This window comes from Perna viridis, chromosome 4 (assembly GCF_037379345.1).
Source record: "Perna viridis isolate PV_CMFRI_1.1 ecotype Kerala chromosome 4, ASM3737934v1, whole genome shotgun sequence".
Lineage (NCBI taxonomy): Eukaryota > Metazoa > Mollusca > Bivalvia > Mytilida > Mytilidae > Perna > Perna viridis.
Genome location: NC_142448.1, coordinates 13,109,853 through 13,134,409, shown reverse-complemented (window position 1 = coordinate 13,134,409; position 24,557 = coordinate 13,109,853). Strand labels below are relative to the sequence as shown.

Here is a 24,557-nt window from a genome sequence, read left to right as displayed (position 1 = left end):
GCAGCTTTTCAATATTTTTTTGTGTTTAAATTAGTCAGGCTTTTATGATACATGTATACGTACAGATAAATAAATCTTAAAGAATACGTACAGTTATAAAGATAGAGTGTACGCAAATACATGTACTACATAATTTATTACCGAGTTCATTGGCTAGACGACAATATCATAAAACAGTAAACACACCTAAGAACATCAGATTTCAGGTAGTTTTAATCTCAAATACTATTATACCGGTATCCCGTCAACCCAGAACAATGGTAGAAAAAATGTTAGTCATATAATGGTACTTATAAAAAACATGTTCATGTTACAAAAAACAAAAACCAAATGCCAACGTATATATTGTAAACTAAAGAAAGAAGAAAACTGTTTTATAAACAAAATCATGGACCAATCAAAATACCCTAATAGGAACCAAATATAGAAACTTATTATCACGAAATGATTAAACTATGTCATAAGGAATAAAACAAACCACTTACCCGTGTATCCATAAGGCTATTAAAATGCTTAATACTTAAATGCTCACACTAACCATGTGACATAGTCGAGACATAGACTAAAAGTTAAAAAAAAAGCATTAATAAATGTATGAAATGCAATAAGATGCAAATATCATATAATATTTTTGAAGAATGTATAGACGGCTCTCGTGTACAAACATGACAAGGCTATCAAGCTACATTTAGTTCTGTATTGTCGTCACACAGATCCAACAAAATAAACACTAAATTTTCTATATTGAAACTACTATATTCAACTATTTATATTATATACGCAGTATACAACGGTTATCAATATTGAAAAATTCAACTCATCATATCGTGTTATACATCTATAAAATGGAGTATTTTAATAGGTTTGTTTTATGATACGAATACATTAATTCCTCAAATCTTCAAAAGTGTGTTACCAAAAGTGCACAATAGATGTACGAAAATTATAGATTATTATCTATTAGTATGACCAGTAAGGATCTGTGTTCTTAGAGTTTTGTTATTCAAGAATAGCTGATTTGATTTCGTTAATGCAGGGCCTTATGCTTATAAACTAAATAAATAACCCAGCGCCCTGTTCTCCCTAATATCATCAGTCCTGACTTAATTCTATCAAAAAAAAAAAAAAAAAAAAAAAAAAAAACAACAACAACAAAAAAACAAAAAAACTGATGCAACTTTAGGTCAGTAAACTTTTAACATTGACCGACAGAAGCAAGGTTTAACACGAAAATAATGTTGAAGTCAAGGAATTTTGATAGTATTAACCGACAATTCATTACTTACGGGAATAGTGAAATAGTGAAAGGGTGTTGAAATGTTGCTTAACTTGAGAATGAACTAAAGAATGGGTCAGAGAATCTATGGGCTCAATTGCTTCAAAGTTCCTTTGAAGTTCAGTAACCGAATGTCTTTTACAAACGTGAATGCGAACAGCCAAGAGTAGTTAGTCAGGCGGACAAAGACACAATTAAAAGAAGAGATAAATATTAACATAAAAAATTAAGTTAAATTTCATTAGAAAATAAATCACGAAAATGCATTTTCAAAAACAAATTTAGCATGTATTTTATATAGCTATATTCTGCAAATTGATTGCTTTTTTTCATTTTTTGTAACCAAGCGTGCATAGTTAAAAGTATATCCATTGAGGATTGTCTCTCTTAAACGTTTATACGTATGTATGGAAATAATATATTAATGACGTTTTGAGTGGCATGAGTATATTTACTCACATTTGTTTTAACTTTGTAACCTTGAAGACCTTTAATACAGATCAGAGATGAAAAGTACTATCATCATGAATAGTCAAAACATGCACATATAAATCTACAAAATACAATCAATAGTCATATAGCATGTCTCATGAGTATAACAAAATGATCACATCATCTGTATCTTTGACAATACATAGATCCTGCACACAGATACATTTCTTAAACGGTTCGATTCAGATTGTTATCTTGGGGATTAATTCTGAAATTATTAATTCTCAATAATACAACATCATAAATTATGAGCAAGCCAAATATTTATAGGTTTTGTAAAATACAAAGCGAAGAATTGAACACAAAATTACCAAGCGTCCATTTTACGGGAGCTTGAGTTATGACCGTTATGAAAATGAGAAAAAGCCTTAGTTAATAGGTTGGCATAATTCTTTAATTAAGGAATCATATATATAAACTGTATAATGAAATAGCTTAAGTTAATTATGAGGATAGATGAGAAATATCGATGATCACTGATCTATCCAATAAATGAACAAACAGCTGAATGAAGAAAAGACTATAGAAGAGATACAAGAATGATATAGAAGTTAATGAGCGGTGTGTATTGGTTGGTTTGTCGGAGATAATTATATTGATCTATCTTTTTGTACGTTGAATTCGTCCCGCCTTCAAAAGAGAGTTACGGCAATATTTCAGGAAAATAATTTTTATTTGTACTAGGATGTTAAGTGAGCGCAATTTAGAAGTATTTTGTTTCATTACACGGAAGAAGGAAAGAAAATAAGTGACAATGTTTTAAAGTCAACTTAAAGTCAAAAATAAAAGAAAACGTTGATATAACAAAGTGTAATTTTCATAATAGGAGCTTTGTATACATGCTTTGGAACAATTGCTTTTGGTTGTGTTTTAAAACACTATGAGTTTAAATATATCGTTCACATTTAAAAATGAATCTTTTTCTTTAAACATGTTAGCGATGAATTCAATTAGCAAAAATCAACAAATGAGCAGTGACGTGAACAACATATCTACGGAAAATTTCTCTATACAAGGAAACATGTCCGAAGATACTTTGATTCTTACTGACGAATCCCTAGTCGGACTAGTTGCGCTTTATACAATGACTACGCTATTCTCTGTGACTGGGAATATTTTTGCCATATTAGTTTTTACTAAAGGTAGACGATCAAGAACCGATCTGAGACATTTTTTAGTGAACTTAGCATTGTCAGATCTAGTGATGGCAGTATTTTGTATGCCATTTACCTTTGCTGATGTTATCTTTAAGGACTGGATATTTTCAGCTCCTATGTGTCCGATTGTAATGTTTGCCCAGATTTTGGCTGTTGCTGCTAGTGTCATGACTAATATGGCAATAGGAATTGACAGATTTCTTGCTGTCACTTTTCCTTTACATTTGCGCGTAACCTACTCAAGAGAAAAGTACGTTATTAGCGTCATATGGATTGTAGCGTTCTTTCTTGCGTCAGTGCAAATTTTTGTTGGACGTGCCGTTGAAGATAATGGTGGTAGGTTACGATGTGTGGAAAACTGGCAAACTGATGAATCTCAACATATTTATTCGATAATAATATTGCTTTTTACATACATTATTCCTCTTTTTATGCTGGCTATTACATACGCTATAGTAGGAATTATTTTGTGGAAACGCACAGCTCCCGGAAATGAAGATTATGCACGAGACAGATTAAGATTGAAATCAAAGATTAAGGTAAGTTAAGAAAACAAATTCATAGATACATTTATTGAGAAGGCAATCGTTTAAATTACATATATCTGACAATTTGAAAGTTTTCATTTCTACCCGAAACTTTCATAGTGTTTTTACTTTAATGTAATTACATTACTTATTTTATTGCAAGTTTTCATGTAAAAGAAAATGTCACGTGCCATATTTGTTTAGTACGCACGGTTTTTTTTGTTCGCGTGGTTGTTAGTTATATTCCATTCTTTGTAGCTGATAGAACGATGAGATACTACATATACTATTTTGTTAAGTATTATAAATCGTAATTGTTCAGGGCAGCTAGATGTAAAACAGGCGATTGCATTCTATTACTACAAAGGCAGATTGATTTGTCCTATAATAATTTGATTGCGTCTCACAAGCAGACTGAGTAATATGTCTCAAAGTTATATTATACACTTGAATTTTCAAATACTTAATAGGAATAAAATGCCTTAAAATATAAAAAAAAATAAAGATATGTGGTAATCTAGTGACTGTATTATTAAAACCATCTCCTTAATTTACAATAGAAAACATTCAATATTTAACTGTAAGCTTCACGTTATAATAAGACATACTGGTGGTAAAAAAGTAGACAAAATATACCAGAACTCCTTACATAAGTTGAAAACTATCATAACCAAAGAGTATCGATATAAAACAAACTGGGTCAATATAACCTTTGAGGCAAGGGATGCGATATTTAAAAGGTAAAAATAGACTGCAGTGATCCTCAAAATACCATGATATTTCAATAACGTGATATGATAGAAAGTAAATTAACACATGCGAGGAGTCACAATACAAAGCCATTGTAGAGTTACTAATTTCTTACACCGCATTGATTAAGAAATAAAGAAAAGATAAAATGTTGTTTCCATGAGGGGCGTGCTGCATACCTAAACACAACTGAACTTTGTTTCTTTTAATTTTGTAATAGGCGAAAAACTAAAGATAAAATATCGGAGAAATGATGTAAAAATCCTAAGATACAAACAAACGTCGTGAATAACTCAGTCATTAATGATTAACATTAGAAATACAAATGTGATATAAACTGATTATTGCATGTCATGATCTATATGATAAGTCAAAATCCCAAAACATAGGCTAAACGTGAACACATGGAACGAAGACAATCTACACACAATGTAACGAACCGAAGGAAATAGATAAAAACTGAAAAATAATGGAAACAAGACGTCACACATCCAAACCCACACATCACACTAAAGCACTAGCAATATGGACTTCCACAAAAATTGGGAGTCATATCAGTTTCTCTGGAAGGGAAAGCATGTCCTCCTCCGCCAGCCGCATCCGCCATATTGCGAGTGATTATAATTCGTTAATAATCTAGCAACAATAATGAAAACGTCACAACCAAACAGTAATGAAATATATAATTGGGATGAAAGGTTAATGCCTAATATAGTGGTAATGAAAAAGATGGAAATGGTACCAATGCAATGTATTTGATAACATTTTGTATACAATACAGATCATCATATTACTGCTTTATCGATCAACTATAAAAACAAAGTGAAGCCAAATACGTTTCGGGAACGCACACATTGTTCATTTTAATGGAAATTCGAATATTTCTTTCGGTATTCAAGATTATGATCATTTCGAAAATCAGCACTTTATATTGGTTTGTAAATATAGTTTGAAAATGTCATTTTCATTTTACAGTTTTTATTAGCACGATGTCATTGTTCCGAATACCTTGCTTCAAAATAGTATTTTAGAATATTTTTTTGCATTGGTAGACATTTTTTAATCTAGAAAGTTATGATGACATGGGCTATTATGTATATCGACCTAAAATGGCTTGTTAATGTAGATTTATGAAACAAACTTTTCATTATCATTCTGTGTTGGAAATTCTGAAAATTATTTTTTATAAAGTTCTGCTTCAAAATTACTGTTTTAATTGCACTCCCAAAAATCTAACGACAGAAAAAATACACATTATATTAGTTAAAAGAGGCTATACGATAATCACAAGAATATATTCAAAGGTAACGACTAGACATAGAAAACAGACACACACAACAAGAACATGAAATAACCAAAATAATAAGTTAATGAGCAACCTGGAGTCCACGAAAAACTGGGAGCATGTGTACCGGTAGGGTAAGCGTCTACTGTTTTTATGAAACACCCACCGAGTTGGTCATAAAATTTCACGTGCAAGCTCGACGAAAAAGGAAAGGAAAAGCATGACATGGTGACCAAATAATGCCATATAGTTGTGCATTTATGATAATCTTGACAATTTGCCCTTAATGGTGTAGTAATATTTTATATACATATACTATATTTACGTTTGAGAATGTTGCTCTTTGTCTATTTAAGTTCCATGTGAAAATATAAAAAATATGATTACCAGTTTCCAAAATGGGTAAATTCCCAATGAGAGAACTATACTAATCAAAGAGCTTCAGCAGGAATAGACATTGAAACAAAGTTTGCATTTTGTTATCAATATTTAACACATACATCATCTGTTATTTTGAGTCCTACTATTTTATCAACCAAGTGTCATTAATGTCTGTAATAATAGAATCATTGGCGACTTACTCTAAGATTTCGATAAAAAGATAGTTATTATACTATAAATAAGATTTGATTGGCATAGACGATATTGTTGTGTTACCCACATAACTACCAAAAATATATCTAAATATCGAAACCTTTTTCTCTTGTATTTTGTATGAACTCAGTAATAAGACACTTGATTTGCTCATTTGTATAGACAGCAATCAACAAAAGCAGTCGCTTTTGCTATGTTTTTCAGTATATAAACACTTCTATCGTTTTTCTTTTTCTGTAATAATATTAATGTAATGCGACTTCTTGTCATATCAAGGTCGTTTACGGTCTCAGCGTTATCATCAATTCAAAGTCGTCTAGGGACACAGACAATTAGAAGGGGATCAGTTATAAATGGAAAGGAAACACAAAATCTGAGCAATTCGAACTCCATTGTTAAATAAATAAGAAAAAAACCACGTTGCTCCTCGTATTTCCCTTTGTTATTATACCCCAGAATGAACGGAGTACAATGGATGAAATCTACAGTCATGGTGACATTGTTCGCATCGTATCCGTCGACATGCATGCTTATATTGTTGTAATGGGGTTACCACTAATCATTGGCATTAGAAACAAATACAAAGGGAGTCCTGAATTAAATTGTATACCAGAAGTACTCAAAACCAAAAATATTGAAAAAGGAAGCAAAATCCAGCTACGAGACGTTTACCAAATTCAATGCAGGGAATGAAGCCGAAGTGCTTTAGCGCTTTTGAATTTCATAATACTGAACATTTCAGATAAAAGTCTATGCAGTAAATCTACATGGCTAATGAATATACTCGAGGACCTTTGGTCCATCAACAGTGACATCGGCTCAGTTGTTGCTTTATACAAAAATACTACTCATATCAATATTGCAAGTTCCGAAATGTTGTACACGAGATACCCCTCAGGAAAGGATGATCACTACTACATTGATATCTAATGTAAAAAATCGAGAAAATAATAATCTGAAACTTTTCTGTCTCATGACAGTGCTTCATTTAGTTTTCTTCATTCATATCAATATCAAAGGCGTCTCTCAAGGTTGTTTCCTCACATCGATGATAAAGTACTGATTGGAATCATAAATGAAGATAAATCCAAAATATGACCTCAATCAAGATATTAAAGGCCGGATAAACACTAAAAATGAAGTCCTCATATAAACAAATGCGTGGTTTACATGTTCATAAAAAGGAGCTTTTCTTTTATGCAGCTATTGATAAAAAGTCTATTGAAGTCTGTTTGATAAGTATGAAGTCAGCAATGATCACGATATGGTGCAGAGTAACTAGTTAAAAGAAGATAAATAGCCATGTGATTCCTTATGATGGTGTTTCTAAAAGTTCTTTACTTAGCACATTTGTTTTTTTATTGAAAACAAACGAAAATCCTTTAATCTGAGTGTTTTGCATTCTTCAGAAATAAATGCAAGTTTGGAATTTTAAAATGAAATATATACTTAAATATATTAATGATTTGTGTTACTTATCAAAATTTGACACGAAAAAAGAATTATTAAGTACATATTCACATAAAATTAAGACACTGCCAATAGTAGAGTATGGTATAGAAAAACCCATCACACAAATAAGGCTTTTTCAATTTGCATATACTCTATATTTACATAAGAATATTTATTTCTGTATTAAGATCTGCACTTTTGAGAAATCTTACATTTATCTCTCACTAAAATGAGACAAAATCAAGAACGATAACTCTTACAATCCATGTAATTTTTATCTCAAAAGCGCAACCTCCAATTGAAAAAGTAAGACGGGTTATGTGATCATTAATGTTTCTGAACAAAGAACAAAACTGAATTCGGTGAGTTTTTGACATGCATGAACCACCTTATATTTGATCTTTATTAACACTTACTTTTGTGACAATGTATATTTTAGAGGAGGGTAAAGTAAGGATTTTATTACATTAATGTTATCCAGTTCGTAATACTAAGAGTAATCAAAGGAACCGAAATTCTAGCAGAAAGAATACTATTATTTTTCAAAAGTAGTGTGTTATATTCACCATCTGTGAAAATTGTTTCGGATTTTTTGAGCCGCCTCACACTTATTGAATACCTTTCGGTGTTCTCTAGAAGTATTGACTATTTTATAAAGGTTATGCAATTGTGCATTTGTTGCGTTTCGCCATATCTGTTCATTTTTCTATTATTTTTAGCATAACACAAAATAATCAATAACAGTCGTTGTTCGATCACGTCACTTTAGCAAAGCGATTAAGAACTGTATCAGCAGTGATATTAGAAATAAATATAAAATACGTGACCTACAAACCCGTTTAAACGTATGTGATGTATCAGAAATTGAGTACTTCATCAGACTGACTTGGAACCCCTTTGCTTTCTTAATAGACATTTTATATTTTGTCTTGTCAGACAAAATACAATTGACATTTCCAGTATTTAATTAACGTGTGTCATGACAACAAGGAAAACCCTTTGAGACATTTCGTACAATCTGAAGTATATTTGTTTGGCGTTTGACAATATATTTACGACTACTGCAAGTGGAAGGCTCATATTTTTTGTTCCTAATTGTGTGATTTACAACGAATGAATGGGAATATTAAATAACAATAACAATAGTAATAAAAGCAAAAATAACAATCAGTGAAGGAATGATTCGGATATTCAACGTAAAACTTAACGTGTATGCTTTGTAATTCCATTGATTTTAAACTGCACAAAAATTATTTGTTTATGTATTGTTCTGTATTTTCTTTCACAGTCTATATAAAAAGTCAGAGCTTTACAAAAATCGATTTTATAAATAAGACATGTTTGTGGTCATTTAAGGAATCTTGAAGACCCTTATAATACAAAGTTCAAGTTCAAAGTATTTTATTATACCAATATTTGGCTCACAGGGGCAATAGAAAAAATATACATAATTCAATATACAGATACATGTATACAGACATACGATAAACGTTTTTTTGAACAATAATGTACGATTATATTATTTTGCAAGTGATCATTCATATGATGGTGTACAGATGATATCTGTTTCTACCTCTTTTGAGCGTTTTTGTTTTTTGTCAAAAGAATATATGACAGTTCCAGAGTCAGCTCTTCTGATAGTTATACCAAAGCTGGTCCTAAAACTATTCTCGTCTCGTAGAGCTGGCACTTGTAGAAAAGTTATCGATGGGCAATCTTTTCTGACTGTTCTCACAACTAACGTTTTGTGTACGTAAACTGTTGTGAATACTTATATTATAGGTGATGATATGACATTATACATATCGCCCTCGGTATCAACTCGAGACACCCATATCACACCTAAGAAGCAGTGGAGACTTGGTACATTGACGATATAGAAAATGACATGTAATAACCTTATCATCACATATTTATATCTTAAAGTAAACAATTTGATCAATTCCAATTTGGAAAAAAATAAGTAGATAATCATAAATAAAAAAAAACATTTAGCTTTGCTCAAGAAATCACTCTTGGTTAAACTATAAATATTAGAATCTAATTCTTAATGGAAGCATGTGGAAGAATTTAAAGTATTTTTATTCATATCGTTATTTGAGGTTTTTTTTACTTTTATTACTTGTACTGTTCACTGTTGCAAGTGCAATTCGTGTTATCATATTATCACTTCCAACCTTCATACATTGTATGGTATAAACTTCCCACTCGTAACATATAACCATCCCCCCATTACCAATTCCCCATTGTCCCCATTCCCATCGATAATTCTCCATTCCCTATCGAAAAATCCTCATCTCCCCTAATCAATCCCCATTATTATTTCTTATCAAATATTTACATTTTCAAATTAGATTTTATACTTTTAAATTCTTAAACAGTTTAGCTGGTACTTCTAATTAAATTTAATGTATTTCTTCATATCAATAAACCTTATTTCCCCATTCACAATTCCCATCACCCCATACGCCATTCCCATTCCCCATCTCCCCATACACGATCCCCATCTCCCATCATCCCATACACCATTCCCACCCCCATCTCCCCATACACTATTTCCATCCCCCATCACCCCATACACCATTCCCATCACCCCATACATCATCTCCATCTCCCAATACACCATTCCCATCTCCCCATACACCATTACCATCACCCAATACACCATCCCCATCACCCCATACACCATCCCCGTCACCCCATACAACATCCCTATCACCCCATACACCATCCCCCATCCCCCATCACTCCATACACCATTCCCATCTCCCCATATTCAATATAATGGGAGGCTTTCTCAATACAAGTACTGTAATGAAAATGCTAATGCTGACTCAATAACCATAATTGAAAAACGATTATCAGCCCCATGCTGATAACTAGATTCTCTCACTACGGGTAATGTTATTGCCATGTACTGATAACTTACTTTTACACCCGGTATTATCACATATGCAAAAATGTACGCATCTATACTAAGATGTAATAAATATTTATATACATGTACCCTGTGTGATGTCCTTTTGCATTTAATGCTTTACATCATTGATATTTCTGTGTACTATTTGCTGCAATGACCGATTTTCTTTTTTATTCCTGTATAATATAAAATACAAAGATTTGAAACTATCAAAGCGAATTGCAGCTTACTTTTTTATTATGTAATAACTATAACTAAATATTAACTCCCATCATCAGAAATAAATCAAAAACAAATTCCTGATAGTGTATGCGACCATAATGTTTCTGGGAATATGTGGTGCAACTTCAATATGATGTGAATAAATCCATTCGTAAAACTTGATTATACTTGCCTTAATGTGTTTGCAGCCTTAAACATACTAAACGTTAACAAAGTGGTTTAGAGACAAATAGACTTTATTTAACTTTGTAGCTTAACTCTGCCCTGTATAGTTCTAAGCATTTATTTTGAGTAAAACATGTATTTTTTAAAACCATGTCAAAAGGAATGAAAACTGATGACGTCATATCTTGTACCAGCCGCCGTGTATCTCTAACGTGCATTTTCTTTAAAACAAACGGCCTTAATGACTTTTTTCTTTCGCACAGAGTAATCAAGAGATTCGAGCGAAATAAAAAGAATATATTCCAAGGATAAAGAATAGACAGGGAAAATAGACACACACAATTAAGAATATGAAATAACCAACATAACACGTTCAGATATACAAAAGTTAGTAGGCAACCCATAAAATGCCATGTAAACAGGTATCTAACAAATCGTACTTAAATAACTATAACTACCCATGAAAGCATATTTTGGTATATTTTATCGGTTAAAGCGATATTTAGAACACAAAGATAAAGTCCAAATACAAACTGAGCCATGAACTAATGACAATAAATATATACTGACCTAGAAAACATTTTCAACCTGATAAATAAAGATGAAAAATACGATTGTATGTTTGTAATTGTCTATACTTATCACCCATGCTGACCCCTTTAAACGGAGAACAAAATTGTACATTTGTACCAACCATAAAAATGTCAGGAAGACTGTCCAGTTGTGATTGAAATAAAAATTAAGGTTCCGACTTAAGAAAGAAATATCCGTATGAAACGCCAGAAAACACAGAAAGTTAAAGAGATGCACATGTAAGAGAGTAATAGTTTTTTTTTGTGTGATTCGTTCCCTTTACAACCACCACAACTTTACTGTAACTAGGATTTCTTTTGATGCTCCTGGTTTTAGTATAGCGGAGTTGTTCTGGGGAATCTCACCGAAGAACATGCGTATCCTTCCGGAGCACCTGAAGTCTCCTTTGTTTTTGTTTGTGAAAGTTCACACTGTTAAAATTGTGTGTTTGAATATTGTGCATATAAGCCAGAAAAAGGTAGAAAACAATATATTTATAATAATGACTCGTGAGGGGCTATGGGAGTGCAATGTAGTGTCCTTCCCCGTTAGCAGTCATTCTTTAATTTTAAGAAAACGCATATGTCATTTTTAGACTGTAACGTCAGCAACTTAAGTAATCCCTTTTGCATGAATTATCGTCAAAGGATGGGACAGCCATCATATTATTTGTTCTTAAATGGAAATTACTTGTGGAACTCCGCGCTTTGATGTCGATATTTACTACTTTAAACCAATTTGATCCTTATAAATATTACTGCTTGTCATCTGCATTACCGACAACACATTATTAGTCTATGTTTTCGTGCTCTTGACCATTTATTCATGATTTTGTTATGCCAATGTTGAAACAATAAATAACAATATCACATTGCATCTAATATAGAGAGTGGGAGTGGTAAATAAAACATGTATTTGTCTTTACACAAGCACAAAAACGTCTGATCTACTAAAATTTAATGAATAGAAATAAGTTATGAGAACACGAAGTGTGGCTACTCAAAGTAAGTGATAAATTCATTCTTGTTGTAACAAGCCGATCCTTGGAGATGAGATTGACCAGCTGAATCCTTTCAAGGGAAAAAAGTGCTACCCGCCTTTTTGGTATAGGATTTGGTTTATATTGGATGTGTCACAGAGATAGGACATCAATCGAAACCAGTAAAATAAATTGATAGACACGATTATGTAGCAATTGCTATACTTAGATAATTTCGCAATTCATAATTCGTCGGCAGCTTACTGATTCATATCATGTTCTATAAGTGATACTTACAATACACGTCTGTCTGATAAGAACAGGAAGTAATAACCTGTTATCTGCCCCAGGAGAATAATTGTTACATGTATTTTATAGTAACCTCTCCTTCATACAAATTATTTGAAGCGTGTTAGTGTTATATCCTTTATTATCGTAAGTTCTTATAAATACAAAGATAAAACAAAAATCATAATTCTATTCAATATCTTGCCTGAAAAAGGTGTTTTAATGGATATAAGATATACTGAATAAACGTTTTTGAGTCATTTGCACTTTGTTTACTTTTTGAATTTTTTGTAGATTCGGCTGGTCATATACAAATTCTATAATTTACTGTAACATGTCATTATTTTGATATCAAACAAAATTACTAACAAGAAAGTATAATTCTATTTTGAAAAAAAATATATATTTTCATTTCTAAAAAATGAATGTATGAAATAATATCCATTGTCAAAAAGCCTATCTGTTGGATTTCAATAATTGCAAGGAATAGATAATGATATGAAATTCCGAGAATAAAATCTATTACTTATGTTAATAAAGACATACTAGATCATACCAGAACTTACATCACTATATTTCAATAATCAAATCCGGAGTCATAAATAAATTGGGTTTATCCAAAGTCGTTATTTTAAATGTGATACGCTTTTAATACCTTAAAATCAAGAATAAATCTGTTCACAAATATTGACCTATTTATATATTTTGGTATATTTCATTTCATTGTAGATAAAAAGAAATAGAAATCCAAGCAACAAATCAAAATTTTGACGTTTTTATTGCAAATGCAACTTATGAAAATAAATACAAAACCAAATGAGATGTGTTCGTATATCCTGATCATTGTTGTATGATTGTGGTTGGATACATGCAGTATACATCACATAGACGACAAAATAACAGAAAACATAATAAACCGTCACATGTCAAAGCCCCTGTGACAGTTTGCTTGATAACCTTGCTGTTTTGTTTATGGTATCACATCTGTGTTACTTTATTAGCCCGTTTGGTGACTGGTGTTTTTAGTATGAAAATAGGACATATAGCATGATTGCCAATAATACAGCTCTCCACAAAAAGTCAAGCAACGAACAAATGCACTAATACAGATCACCACAGTGCAATTTAAACAAAATGTTAACATAAAAAAATTTAAGTCTCACCTAGAAATCAACAAAAAATTAAAGTTATTCAAATAACTGGATATGAAATGATATCATTCGATAGATAATACTTAAAATGAAACCCAATCGCATTTATTTTGAAGAAATGTGATGGGTAAATATCCTTACTCCTATGAAATGTGACTCAGTATGGAACAAAGAGCTCCGATTTCGTTTGTTTTCATGTTATCTGTCCTAAATAGCTTATAGTTAGAGATACTACAGTAACACTGAAGGAATCATCAAATATTTTCGTAAGTGACAATATCACGATGAGGACATATTTGATTACACGGTTTGGATATTTCTTTCTTTTTTACTTATAAACAATTTAGCTATATAGGCAGTGGATACATTAAAACCATGTTTTTATTAAAGTGTTTGGTTGCTGGGTCATACTTCGGGATATCAATTGAATTTCGATATTTTATTTTAGAACCAATCTTTAAAATATTCTATTACACATGATTAAATCAAATAGTGATCAAAAAGAGACATCCGATAAAATTAAGGAGTTATTAATGTTACTACTCTATCACTAAAAATCCACATATTTTTCTAAAACATCGTAGAAGGGCAAAGTGTATTACACAGAAAAGCAGGTTTGCGATATGCTTCATTTCCTCATGGATAACATATTTGTCACATTTGGAGGAGCTATTTTTTCAACAAGTTGGCATTCCAATGGGCACTAACTGTGTTCCTCTCCTAACCGATGTGTTTTTATATTCATATGAGACTGAATTTTTCAGAACCTTGTAAAGAATTAAAAAAATTAGAGATACTAAATCATACAGACTTTACATATAGATATATTGGTAAATGGTTACCGTCAATATATCCACCAGAGCTCGAGAAAAAGGAGACTACAGAAACCGAGTTTTCTGCATCTTTTTTGGATCTACATCTCGAATTTGACAACAGTGGTCATGTCAGCACTAAGATTTATGAGAAAAGAGACGACTTTAATTTTAATATCATAAATTTTCTTTACCTGTGCAGCAATATCTTTTCATCTCCTGCTTATGGTGTTGATACTTCACAATTGATTCGCTACGCTTGAGCAAGTACTAAATACTCTGATTTCCTTGAACGCCATAAATATCTGCGTAACAGACTCCTGAATCAGTTGTATGAGGAAATGCGTCTTAAAAGGTCTCTTACCAAATTATATTTTAGATATCAGTCCTTGGTTGAAATATACTCAGTTTCTTATAAAACAATGAGTAATAATTTTTTGGGTAAATTGTTCTGTGGTGATGTGATCGCTGATCTACGGATTATGACACTAACTAGTATGCAAATGCTTTTAATCACCACTTATATAGTCACGCCCTAATGGAAGAGAGAAGTTTAGCGGGCTGTAAAACCTAGATTTAACCCACCATTCCGTTTGATGTGCCTGTACCAAGTCAGGACCATTGCAGTACCAGCTGCTCCATTGGTGTAATATCCATTTTGCCAGATTTATATTGGACTTGAATTGAATACGAATCGGATTAGTGTTTAGTAATTTTGTTGTTACCCTTATTGTAATTGCCAGATAGATAAGATGTTTACGTACATTAAGTCGAATATATGCACGAATTTGTGATATGTGGTGGGTTGATTGTATGTTTCTTCCAAATATACAGAAAAAGATGTTTTCAAAATGCTGGAATTTTTAATCGACAATATATTTGTCCAGTGTGGTTGACGTATTTTTCAACAAACGGTCGGCATTCCAATGGGAACAAATTGTGCTTCTTTGCTTGTTGACCTATTCCTTCACTCTTATGAGGCTGACTTTATAGCTGATCTGATCCGAAAGCTATATAGATGACGTATTATCTTTAAACACACTAATTTCGGGGATTTGATACATCGCATCTACTCCAAAGAAGTGAAGTCGGCCTCATATCTTGACCTACACTTAGAAATCGATGGTGAAGGAAAACTATTGACCAAACTCTACGACAAACGTGATGACTTTTCATTCATAATTGTCAACTTTCCTTTCATATGTGGCAACATCCCTTCAGCACCTGCGTATGGAGTGTTCATATCACAACTCATACGTTATACCAGAGCTTGTCGAAACTACACAGACTTTTTGTATCGCGAATTCTAACAAATAGGCTTCTGGAACAGGGTTATGTTGCTACAAGATTGAAGTCATCACTACAGAAGTTTTATGGTCGTCATCATAAACTCGTGGATCGTTATGGTGTATCCATCTGCACAATGAGAACATATTTATTGAACGGGTTATAGTTTTCCTTTCCTCGTTTGTCTACCCCGGACTTGACTTTTTATGAGCAACTCGGCGGATGTTTCTAGAAAAGCAGAGGGCGCTTACCCAATCGGTGCACCTGGTCCATGCTCCCAGTTTTAAGTGGAGTCTGAGTTACTCATTTGCTTTTGTTACTTTGTATGTATGATTTTAGTTACTTTGTGTTCTTTGTTGTGTATGTCTGTTTTCCATGTCTGGTCTTTGTCCCTGGATTACATTCTTTTTATTATCGCTATAACCTTGGTTCCCCTGATTACTCTTTAAGGTTAGGGACGAACATCTAGAAATTTCAATAATTTGAACCACCTGCACAATTCAGTTAATATTCCATTCAGTGCAGAATCCGGCGGATGTACTTGAACTAACTGATCCAAGAAAAAGAATCACGCGGCAAAATTAATCAACGAATGTCACGAAGATGAAGTGATTAATTCAATGGAAATCTAACTAATTTGTAATTTACATTTGTGTTTATAAATCAAATGTCTTCATTGACACACAAAGAAATGAAATTCAATCTACGCAGTGCTTTAATTTGCTTCAATAGTCGCACTAAATGCGCAGATTGGTGCAGGACATTTATTGACGTTTGTACTTAATACTAAACCGTTTACACAGTACAAATATAGCTGATACCAATTACTTAGCCCTTATACATAATAGATTTTAAATGTTTACTGTTACTACTTTCAGGCTTAATTCATAAAAAGTGAGTTTAATCGAAGCATAATGAACCAAAGAATTGTTGCTAGACAAAGTTGATTATTTTGAACGGTAATTAATACCAAAAGCATTCAAACTAAACACATCATAAAAAGGCATTCAATTGGTAACTAACTGTGCTAAAAATTCGCCGTTTTTTCTGCTTTCTTCCTTTATGCGATATTTTAAGCAGTTGTTTTAAAAAAGAGCAAGAAATGCATTTGGACTTATCTAGCTTTTTGTGTAATAAAATGTATAATGATCTGTTTTGTCATCGTACCCATCAAATGGATTTTAAATAAGAACATAACCGAATCTCGGACTGTCTTACAATGCGACCTGCTCGTAGTAATCAGAAAAGATATCACGTGACAAATGATTTGTGAATTTGTGAATTTCCCCCTGGTTTAGTCTTCAGTCTTTTATACTAAAATTTTGATAAAGTTTTATGAAAAGGTAGCCACCATAGCAGAATAATTTGTTTCATTGTAATGATTCTGCTGTCTTCTTTGACCTTGAACTTCTGATATTCCATAAAATAACTTGTCATAAGTTATAACCACTCTGTCTTTTGAAATAAATTGGAAGTTATATAACCTTGAGTAGTGATTTATAGTCTTTCCAATAGATTCGGTAGAATTACTATTTACACGGTATGATGTTTAAACAATTGGGAAATAAAGTATCAGAAACAGTAGTTTGCTTCGTCATATTAGTTTGTCAATCTCTTATAAATGTAATAAGAAAGCATAATTCAATTTATTGATACTTTCGTAATTGCTAAGACATTATCAAATAACCCTTGAAAGAAAATGAGATATTAATTGTGCCAAAGACATTGTAGTCAATTACAACCACTGTGACATTTCAAGGATTGTGATAGGTGATAACAATCATTTGTATGGCAATAAAACATTGTTGTTAAGAACAATAATTTAATCTTTAACTATTGAAGGATGGAGTCTATATTTATTAACCTTTTTATAAACGTAATGTGTATCTGTAAACATTCAATAATTCCGTGTACTTTAGCAGTAACCACTCATGTAACCATATGTGTACATCATCGGATGTTTTCTGTGAGTTACGCATGAATAAAAACTCGCAGACAAAATCAAATACACATATTATAAGTGTTAAATAAAAAACACTTGTTTTGATTTTTAATTACTGTCTTATTCCAAGGCCTATTATTGATTTCTATTATACCTACACCAAATAAAACATGGACCAATTTTGAAACAAAAGCAAATATAAGTGCGTAATGTGGAGTATGCAAAATAATTGTTTAAGAAAAAGAAATAAGTACAATATAAACAAAATACATGTAATACTAATTTTAAAAAAGCAGATATTCATTAAAATATAATAGTCCATACAATAATTCTAGAAACAAGTAGAATATCATGCCCATACATTCAGAGACATTGGCTTTTATTGGCACAAATAATCATTACCTTCAATACAAACATATAATCCGATTATGACAGTTGGTGTATTGTCAATTATTTTTAGACAATTTAAGATTGCACACAATAAATATCAGATATTAAGCTGGCAGTACTATCTACACAAGTCCAATTGAATGACCAAACGCATTTCTTATCAAATGTCTTAAAGTTGTATCTTTCGCCTTCTTTTGTAAATAAGCTCAGTTGCATTAACAACCACCATGTCTAGTATTCTGCAAGACATATTGCTCTTTTGATATGGTGTTTTTGAGATGTCCGTCTCTTAAACAATCTCAATGAAGCAAGAACGTTTGGTAAGTACATTAAAACATGTGAGCTTTTCTTTATAAGCGGTCTAAGGCTTTTGACATGCTGTCTTTTGTAAACATTAATTATCTGAAGAAAGGTTTAATTAGTACATTCTGCCAGCTTTAAAAAAAAACCGGACAAACATTTGATAAATATGGCACCATGTTATGTAATAATAAGATAATATAAAACAAAATATTTACATACTATTGGCTATTTAGTTACAGGAAAGATATGATTTCTTGCATGAGTTTTATAGATTCTGTCTTTAATGAACAGTTTACTTCTGAAGAATCTTTAATGATGCAAGCTGATGCTAAATATTGGTATGTAATTGAACAATTCTATGACGTCATATCAATTATATTTCGATTGAACAATTTTGCTAAGCCCTTAACAGGTCATAGAAAATACTTAATCTTTTTGCATTGATAGATCTTGCAGAAAATACAGCCTAGAATTGAATAATATATCGAAACTTGTTCTTATCGAGCATTAATGAATGGAGTCGAATTTGTTTAAACTAAAGCTGAACGTATACTTCAGGATAATAGGAATAAAGTATAAGATATTGGAACTATTCATGGTCTAGTTTTTTTTTATTGTTTCAATTTTGTGTTCTTCGGCGGTGTATTGAAAATAATAAGAGACCGTAGAATATATAGAAAGATACAATGCACCAATCATCTTGCAAAAAAAGTGTTATTATTGAACAGAAAGATATGTGAAGTAAGAGTTATATATCATAGATCTTTGTAATATTTTTTCCGAAAAACCAGAAATTATCTATAATAATTGCTTTGTGATTAGAAAGCACAGAAAAAAGGACAAAGTGCAGTACCTTATTAAATTTCATTATCGTTAATTTTTTTGACAGGTTTCGAGATACATTATGCCCTATAACAAGTTAACGCTGAAGCCATGGCTTTAAATATGTACTTAATTTAACTTTTAAGGAAGCACTTAAGGTCATATGAAATCATATGTTGTATGAATATTTGCCAAATACTTGATAAATTACATAAGTTCTTTTGGTTTACCTTTATTCATCTATCTTCTCTCTTTGTATTTCTCTTTATTTGAAACCATTTACTTTTTGATCACGTTACCTATTTTAAGACTTTGTAAAATGACTTTAAAGTAGGAACACAGTAAAGAAAGAAGTAGTATGTCAGTGTTGATGTCAAATGTTTGATGATATTCTTGTCGGTGATTTTAATAGCAATATTTTACCTGATAATAAATATTTATCAACAATTTCTGGCCCAAATACATTTTACTCACTCTTTTCCCATCCTTCAATTGTTTCACATTTATTGTATCGCCATGATCCTTTCATACTGATATTTATCAGTTATTCACGAACTTCATTCCTATGTGTATCCTCAATATATCAGTTACAATTGAACCGGAGGGGAATGTTTAAAAATCAATTATTTCAACTTCTCAACCATAAAAGATTATGTTTTTGTAGTAATCAGATAATTCAATTCCAGACGTTTTTTACAATGATTGATTTGTTATCTGATTACTTCCAACGGAAGAATCAAAGAAAGTAGGAACAATATAAATTATTTAGAAGCAATTGGTCGAATAAAATATCTTATATATGTTCGTGAAATGATTGATGTTCAGAACCATTTGATGTTCTTGAATACAATTAATTATGTAATAGGGATATTTCTGGATAGAACTATAATTTAATAATTGGTTTTAAATATGAATTTAATTGTCATTTTAGGTCGTCTTTCCCTTTGAATATTCCAGGCCATCTAAAGAACAGAGTTAACAATAATAATTTATGTTTAGAAGTTCATATCAATTTACGTCACAATGTGCCTTACTCTTTTTTACCACAATGAAATACATATTACATGCCATTCTTACGTCAATAATTATATCCTTTTTAGAAGTTTTAGGTGAGGTATCTAATCCTAGAAATTCTGCTTTCTGTTTGTTTTTCCTTTTGTTATAAAACAGATTTTTTTAAATCATGTATATCGAACTGGTAGATATACTGTTACATTAAGTTTTTTTCTACATATGTCTTTTCCAAGATATAATTGAATGATTTTAACCACAACGTTGGTTACATTTTGTCCTTATATTTTTTCACAAAATGTAATAACAAAAACAGTGGTGGAGAAGTCCATGTCTATTAAGCTTATATAAAACTCTCGATATTCAAAGCAAAGAAACAGATAAAGATATAGAAATACAAACAAACAAACAAAAAAAAGTGGATTTTCACCTAAAGAAAATTAATAATCCCGGCTCCATACATCAATCTAAACCTAAAATCTAAAAACACTGACTTCCCCATATTCCAATTAATACAATTATTTACTTATGTTTTGTGTATTGCTATTTTGGCTGTTTTCCTAATGATATCTGGCGTGTCATTATCTTAATTGACATTGTTCCGTCTAGAGTAGTTGTTTAACATACAATTTTAAGTTGAAAGTTATTTTTTTACTTAAACAAAAAAAGCAAAAATAAAAAAAAATCTTGTGGTGTACTCAACAGTCGATAGTGCAATAAACATATACAACGTAAAAACACAAAACTAAAAAAGGGAAAAAAACACAAATCATCAATAAACAATAGAGATACCAATGAAAGTAAATTGGTGGGTGCATATTTTAAGCCAAGCAGAAATAATTGTCCTTCATTGATCATAAACAATATGTACTGTATCAACTTTCATTCATTCACAAATGTCAAAATGACGTAATTTGGTATAATGAAATTAAGTGCTTGTTATATAACGCACTTCTTGTTTTTCTGACTCCCAAGATAATACTTTAATGGACAATATTGAATGGACTTGTTTTTCTATTGAATAAGTGCTTGTTTAGAGATGTGATGAGCATTTTCACCACCTGTCAAAATGTTTCATCATTTGTAATTAAGTTTACTCGAAGGTTATTATTCTATTAGTGTCTAATGTTAAAAGACTCAACTGAGCAGCATGAGATGGTGATTATTGTGTATCTTCTTTGTATTCAAGTTACAAGTGTTACGAGTCATTTGAATCAATAGAGTCATGGTATAAGTATTTGGTAATTTTTGTCCTTACTGAAAACTCGGTATTATGCCCAGTTTTGTTTTAATATACATGCACTTTATAGCAAATGATATAGATTGTTGCTGAATATATTCACGAGAAAGAACACGTCGTGGCTTCCAATTTTTAACTCTGTCATGTCCTATTTATAAGACCCCTTTATTTTTCTCAATTAAAAGAGGACATAAGCCAGTAAGGTCAACAAAAATTGACGAAATAATGATACAATTTCCATCTATTGGAATCGACGGCAAATGTAGATTATATATGGATTTATATTTTCAATTTTGTTTCTTTTAAAATTAATGAACAATAATGAGTTATAGGTGAGACAAAATCAATTGATTTAGGTAACAATTAAGCAGTGGTTTTGCCTAATATTGGTAAAAATCTGCACCTAATGGTACAATTTTTCATGATTTATGATTGATTTATTCCATTTCGTCCATGGGTGGACATAGGGCGACTACAGTTTCTCTCCATTCGCTTCGGTTTTGGGCGATGGTGTTACAATTCTTCCACGTTAGTCCTACTCTCTTCAGTTCAGAGTTCTAACCCCTCCTCCAGGTGTTCTTTGGTCTTCCTCTTTTTCTTTGCTCTTGGGGATTCCAATCTAAGCTTGCTTTGTAGTGTTTTTATTGTTCTTCCTTAAAGTATGACCAATCCATTTCCATTTTCGGGTTCGAATGGTGTTTTCTATTGGTTGTTGTTTTGTTCTTTGCCAGAGTTTCTTGTTTGTTATTTTTTCTGGCCATCTGATATTCAGTATATTTCTTATGCACTTGTTAACAAAGACTTGTATAGATTTCATGGTGTTTTCTGTTTCTCTCCAGGTCTCGCAACCATATAACAGGACAGACTTAACATTGCTGTTGAAAATTTTGATCTTAATAGTCGTTCTCAGTGTTCTACTTTTCCATACTGGCTTTAGAATGGAAAAAGCCTGTAATGCTTTCATCTTTCTGGCTTGTACATCTTCGTCAGTGCCTCCAGTTGTACTCATGACACTTCCAAGGTACGTAAATTTATCTACATTCTCTATCTGTTGGTTATTTACCAATATTGGATCCATCTGGTTTTGTTGGATTCTCATGGCTTTGGTTTTGGCTGTGTTGATATACAATCCTGTTCTTTTAGCTGTTTCTTCGAGATGGTTGACCTGGTGTTGGGAATCTTGAAGACGATGCGATAGTGTGCATATGTCGTCTGCCAATTCGAGGTCTTCTAGACGAGATGTTAGTGTCCATTGTATACCATGAGGGTCGTTGTAAGCTGTTGTTGCTATCCAGTCGATGACTATGAGAAAGAGAAGGGGAGAGAGAATGCATCCTTGCCTTACGCCAGTTGTTACAGGGAAAGGATCCGTCAATGTACCAGCATGTATGACCTGACAAGAGAATTCTTCATACAGTAACTTAATCATGGAAATAATCTTAGGAGGAATCCCATAGTGTCCTAGAATGTTCCACAAGACCTGATGATCTATGCTGTCAAATGCTTTCTGGAAGTCAATAAAGTTCAGATATAGGGATGACTGCCATTCGATCGTTTGCTCAATAATTATTCTGAGTGTTGCAATCTGGTCGACACATGATCGTTCTTGTCTAAATCCAGCTTGTTCATCTCTCAGCTTGCTATCAATCTCTTCTTTCATTCTTTGTAAGATTATACTGCATAGGATTTTACTAGGAATGGACAAAAGAGTTATTCCTCTCCAGTTGTTGCAATTGGATTTGTCCCCCTTTTTAGGTAGTTTTACCAAGAGTCCCTTTTGCCAGTCTTTTGGAATTTTTTCTTTTTCCCATATCTGGTTTAATAGCCCAAGAAGATATTGAATGGTAGTGTCATTCATGGACTTGAGGGCTTCTGGTGGTATGCCATCGATTCCCGCTGCTTTCCCATTCTTAAGATGTTTTAGGGCTTTTCTTACTTCATTTTCGGTAATTTTGTCAGTCTCTATGTTAAGTGTTGGACCTTCTTCAAGTATTGGTGGATTTGTTGGTGGTGGTCTGTTCAATACCTCACTAAAGTGGTCTTTCCATCTGTCAAGCTGATCTTCTAGCTTTGTGAGGGTATTGTTGTTTTTATCTTTGACTGGTAAATTTTCATTTTGAGAGATCTTTCCACTGAGTTGTCTTGTGATGTTATACAATGTTTTGATGTCTCCTTTTAAGCAGGCGTTTTCAGCTTCTACTGCTAACTTTTCAGCATGGTTTCTTTTATCTCTTTTACAGCTTTTCTTCACTTCTCTGTCTTTTGCGCTGTAAAGGTCTTGCAGGTTTTTCTTTTGCTGTCTGGTTTTGGTACTCATCAACTTTTCTTTTATTTCCCTTCTTTCAGATATTGTATCCCATGTTTGATCTGACATCCATTTCTTTCTTTTCACTTGAATGAAACCAACTGTTTCTTCGCATGCTTCCAGAATGGCTGTCTTTGTTGAGTTCCAGATGTCATCAATATCATTTTTCATTTCTTCGTTGTCAAGATCTAATAAAGTACTAAATCTGTTCCTGAGTGTAATTTGGAAGTTTTCTTTCACTTTCTGATCTTTAAACTTCTCAACATTAAACTTCCTTTTTGTAGTCTCTCTTTTCTTTGTTGTTAAAAGCTTGAGTTTAATTTTTCCAATTACAAGGTGGTGATCTGATGCTGCGTCTGCTCCACGTTTTGTTCGTACATCTTGTAATGAAGATCCCCATCGACGGCTTATTGTTATGTGGTCTATTTGGTTTTCAGTGTCTCCAGATGGTGAAATCCAGGTGGTTTTATGACAAGATTTATGTGGAAACCGCCAATTACTAGACTGTTTATAGCGCAAAAGTCAGCAAACATCTCTCCGTTCTCATTCATTTGCCCTATTCCATGTGGTCCTATCTCCCTTTCTCTACCTCCTCTGTCATCACCTACTTTGGC

General features: G+C 32.1%; 1 protein-coding gene across 2 annotated transcripts in view; it reads left to right on the top strand.

The window, feature by feature from the left end:
* Positions 1 to 2,077: 2,077 nt before the first annotated feature.
* The window catches only part of LOC148618915 (RYamide receptor-like), a 38,546-nt gene continuing 16,066 nt past the window's right edge, over positions 2,078 to 24,557 (top strand). For both annotated transcript variants that reach the window (XM_088578281.1, XM_088578280.1), the window contains exon 1: positions 2,078 to 3,464. In XM_088578281.1, the coding sequence (XP_088434407.1) occupies positions 2,649 to 3,464 (816 nt within the window). In that variant the 5' untranslated portion in view covers positions 2,078 to 2,648. The remainder of the gene's footprint in view (positions 3,465 to 24,557) is intronic.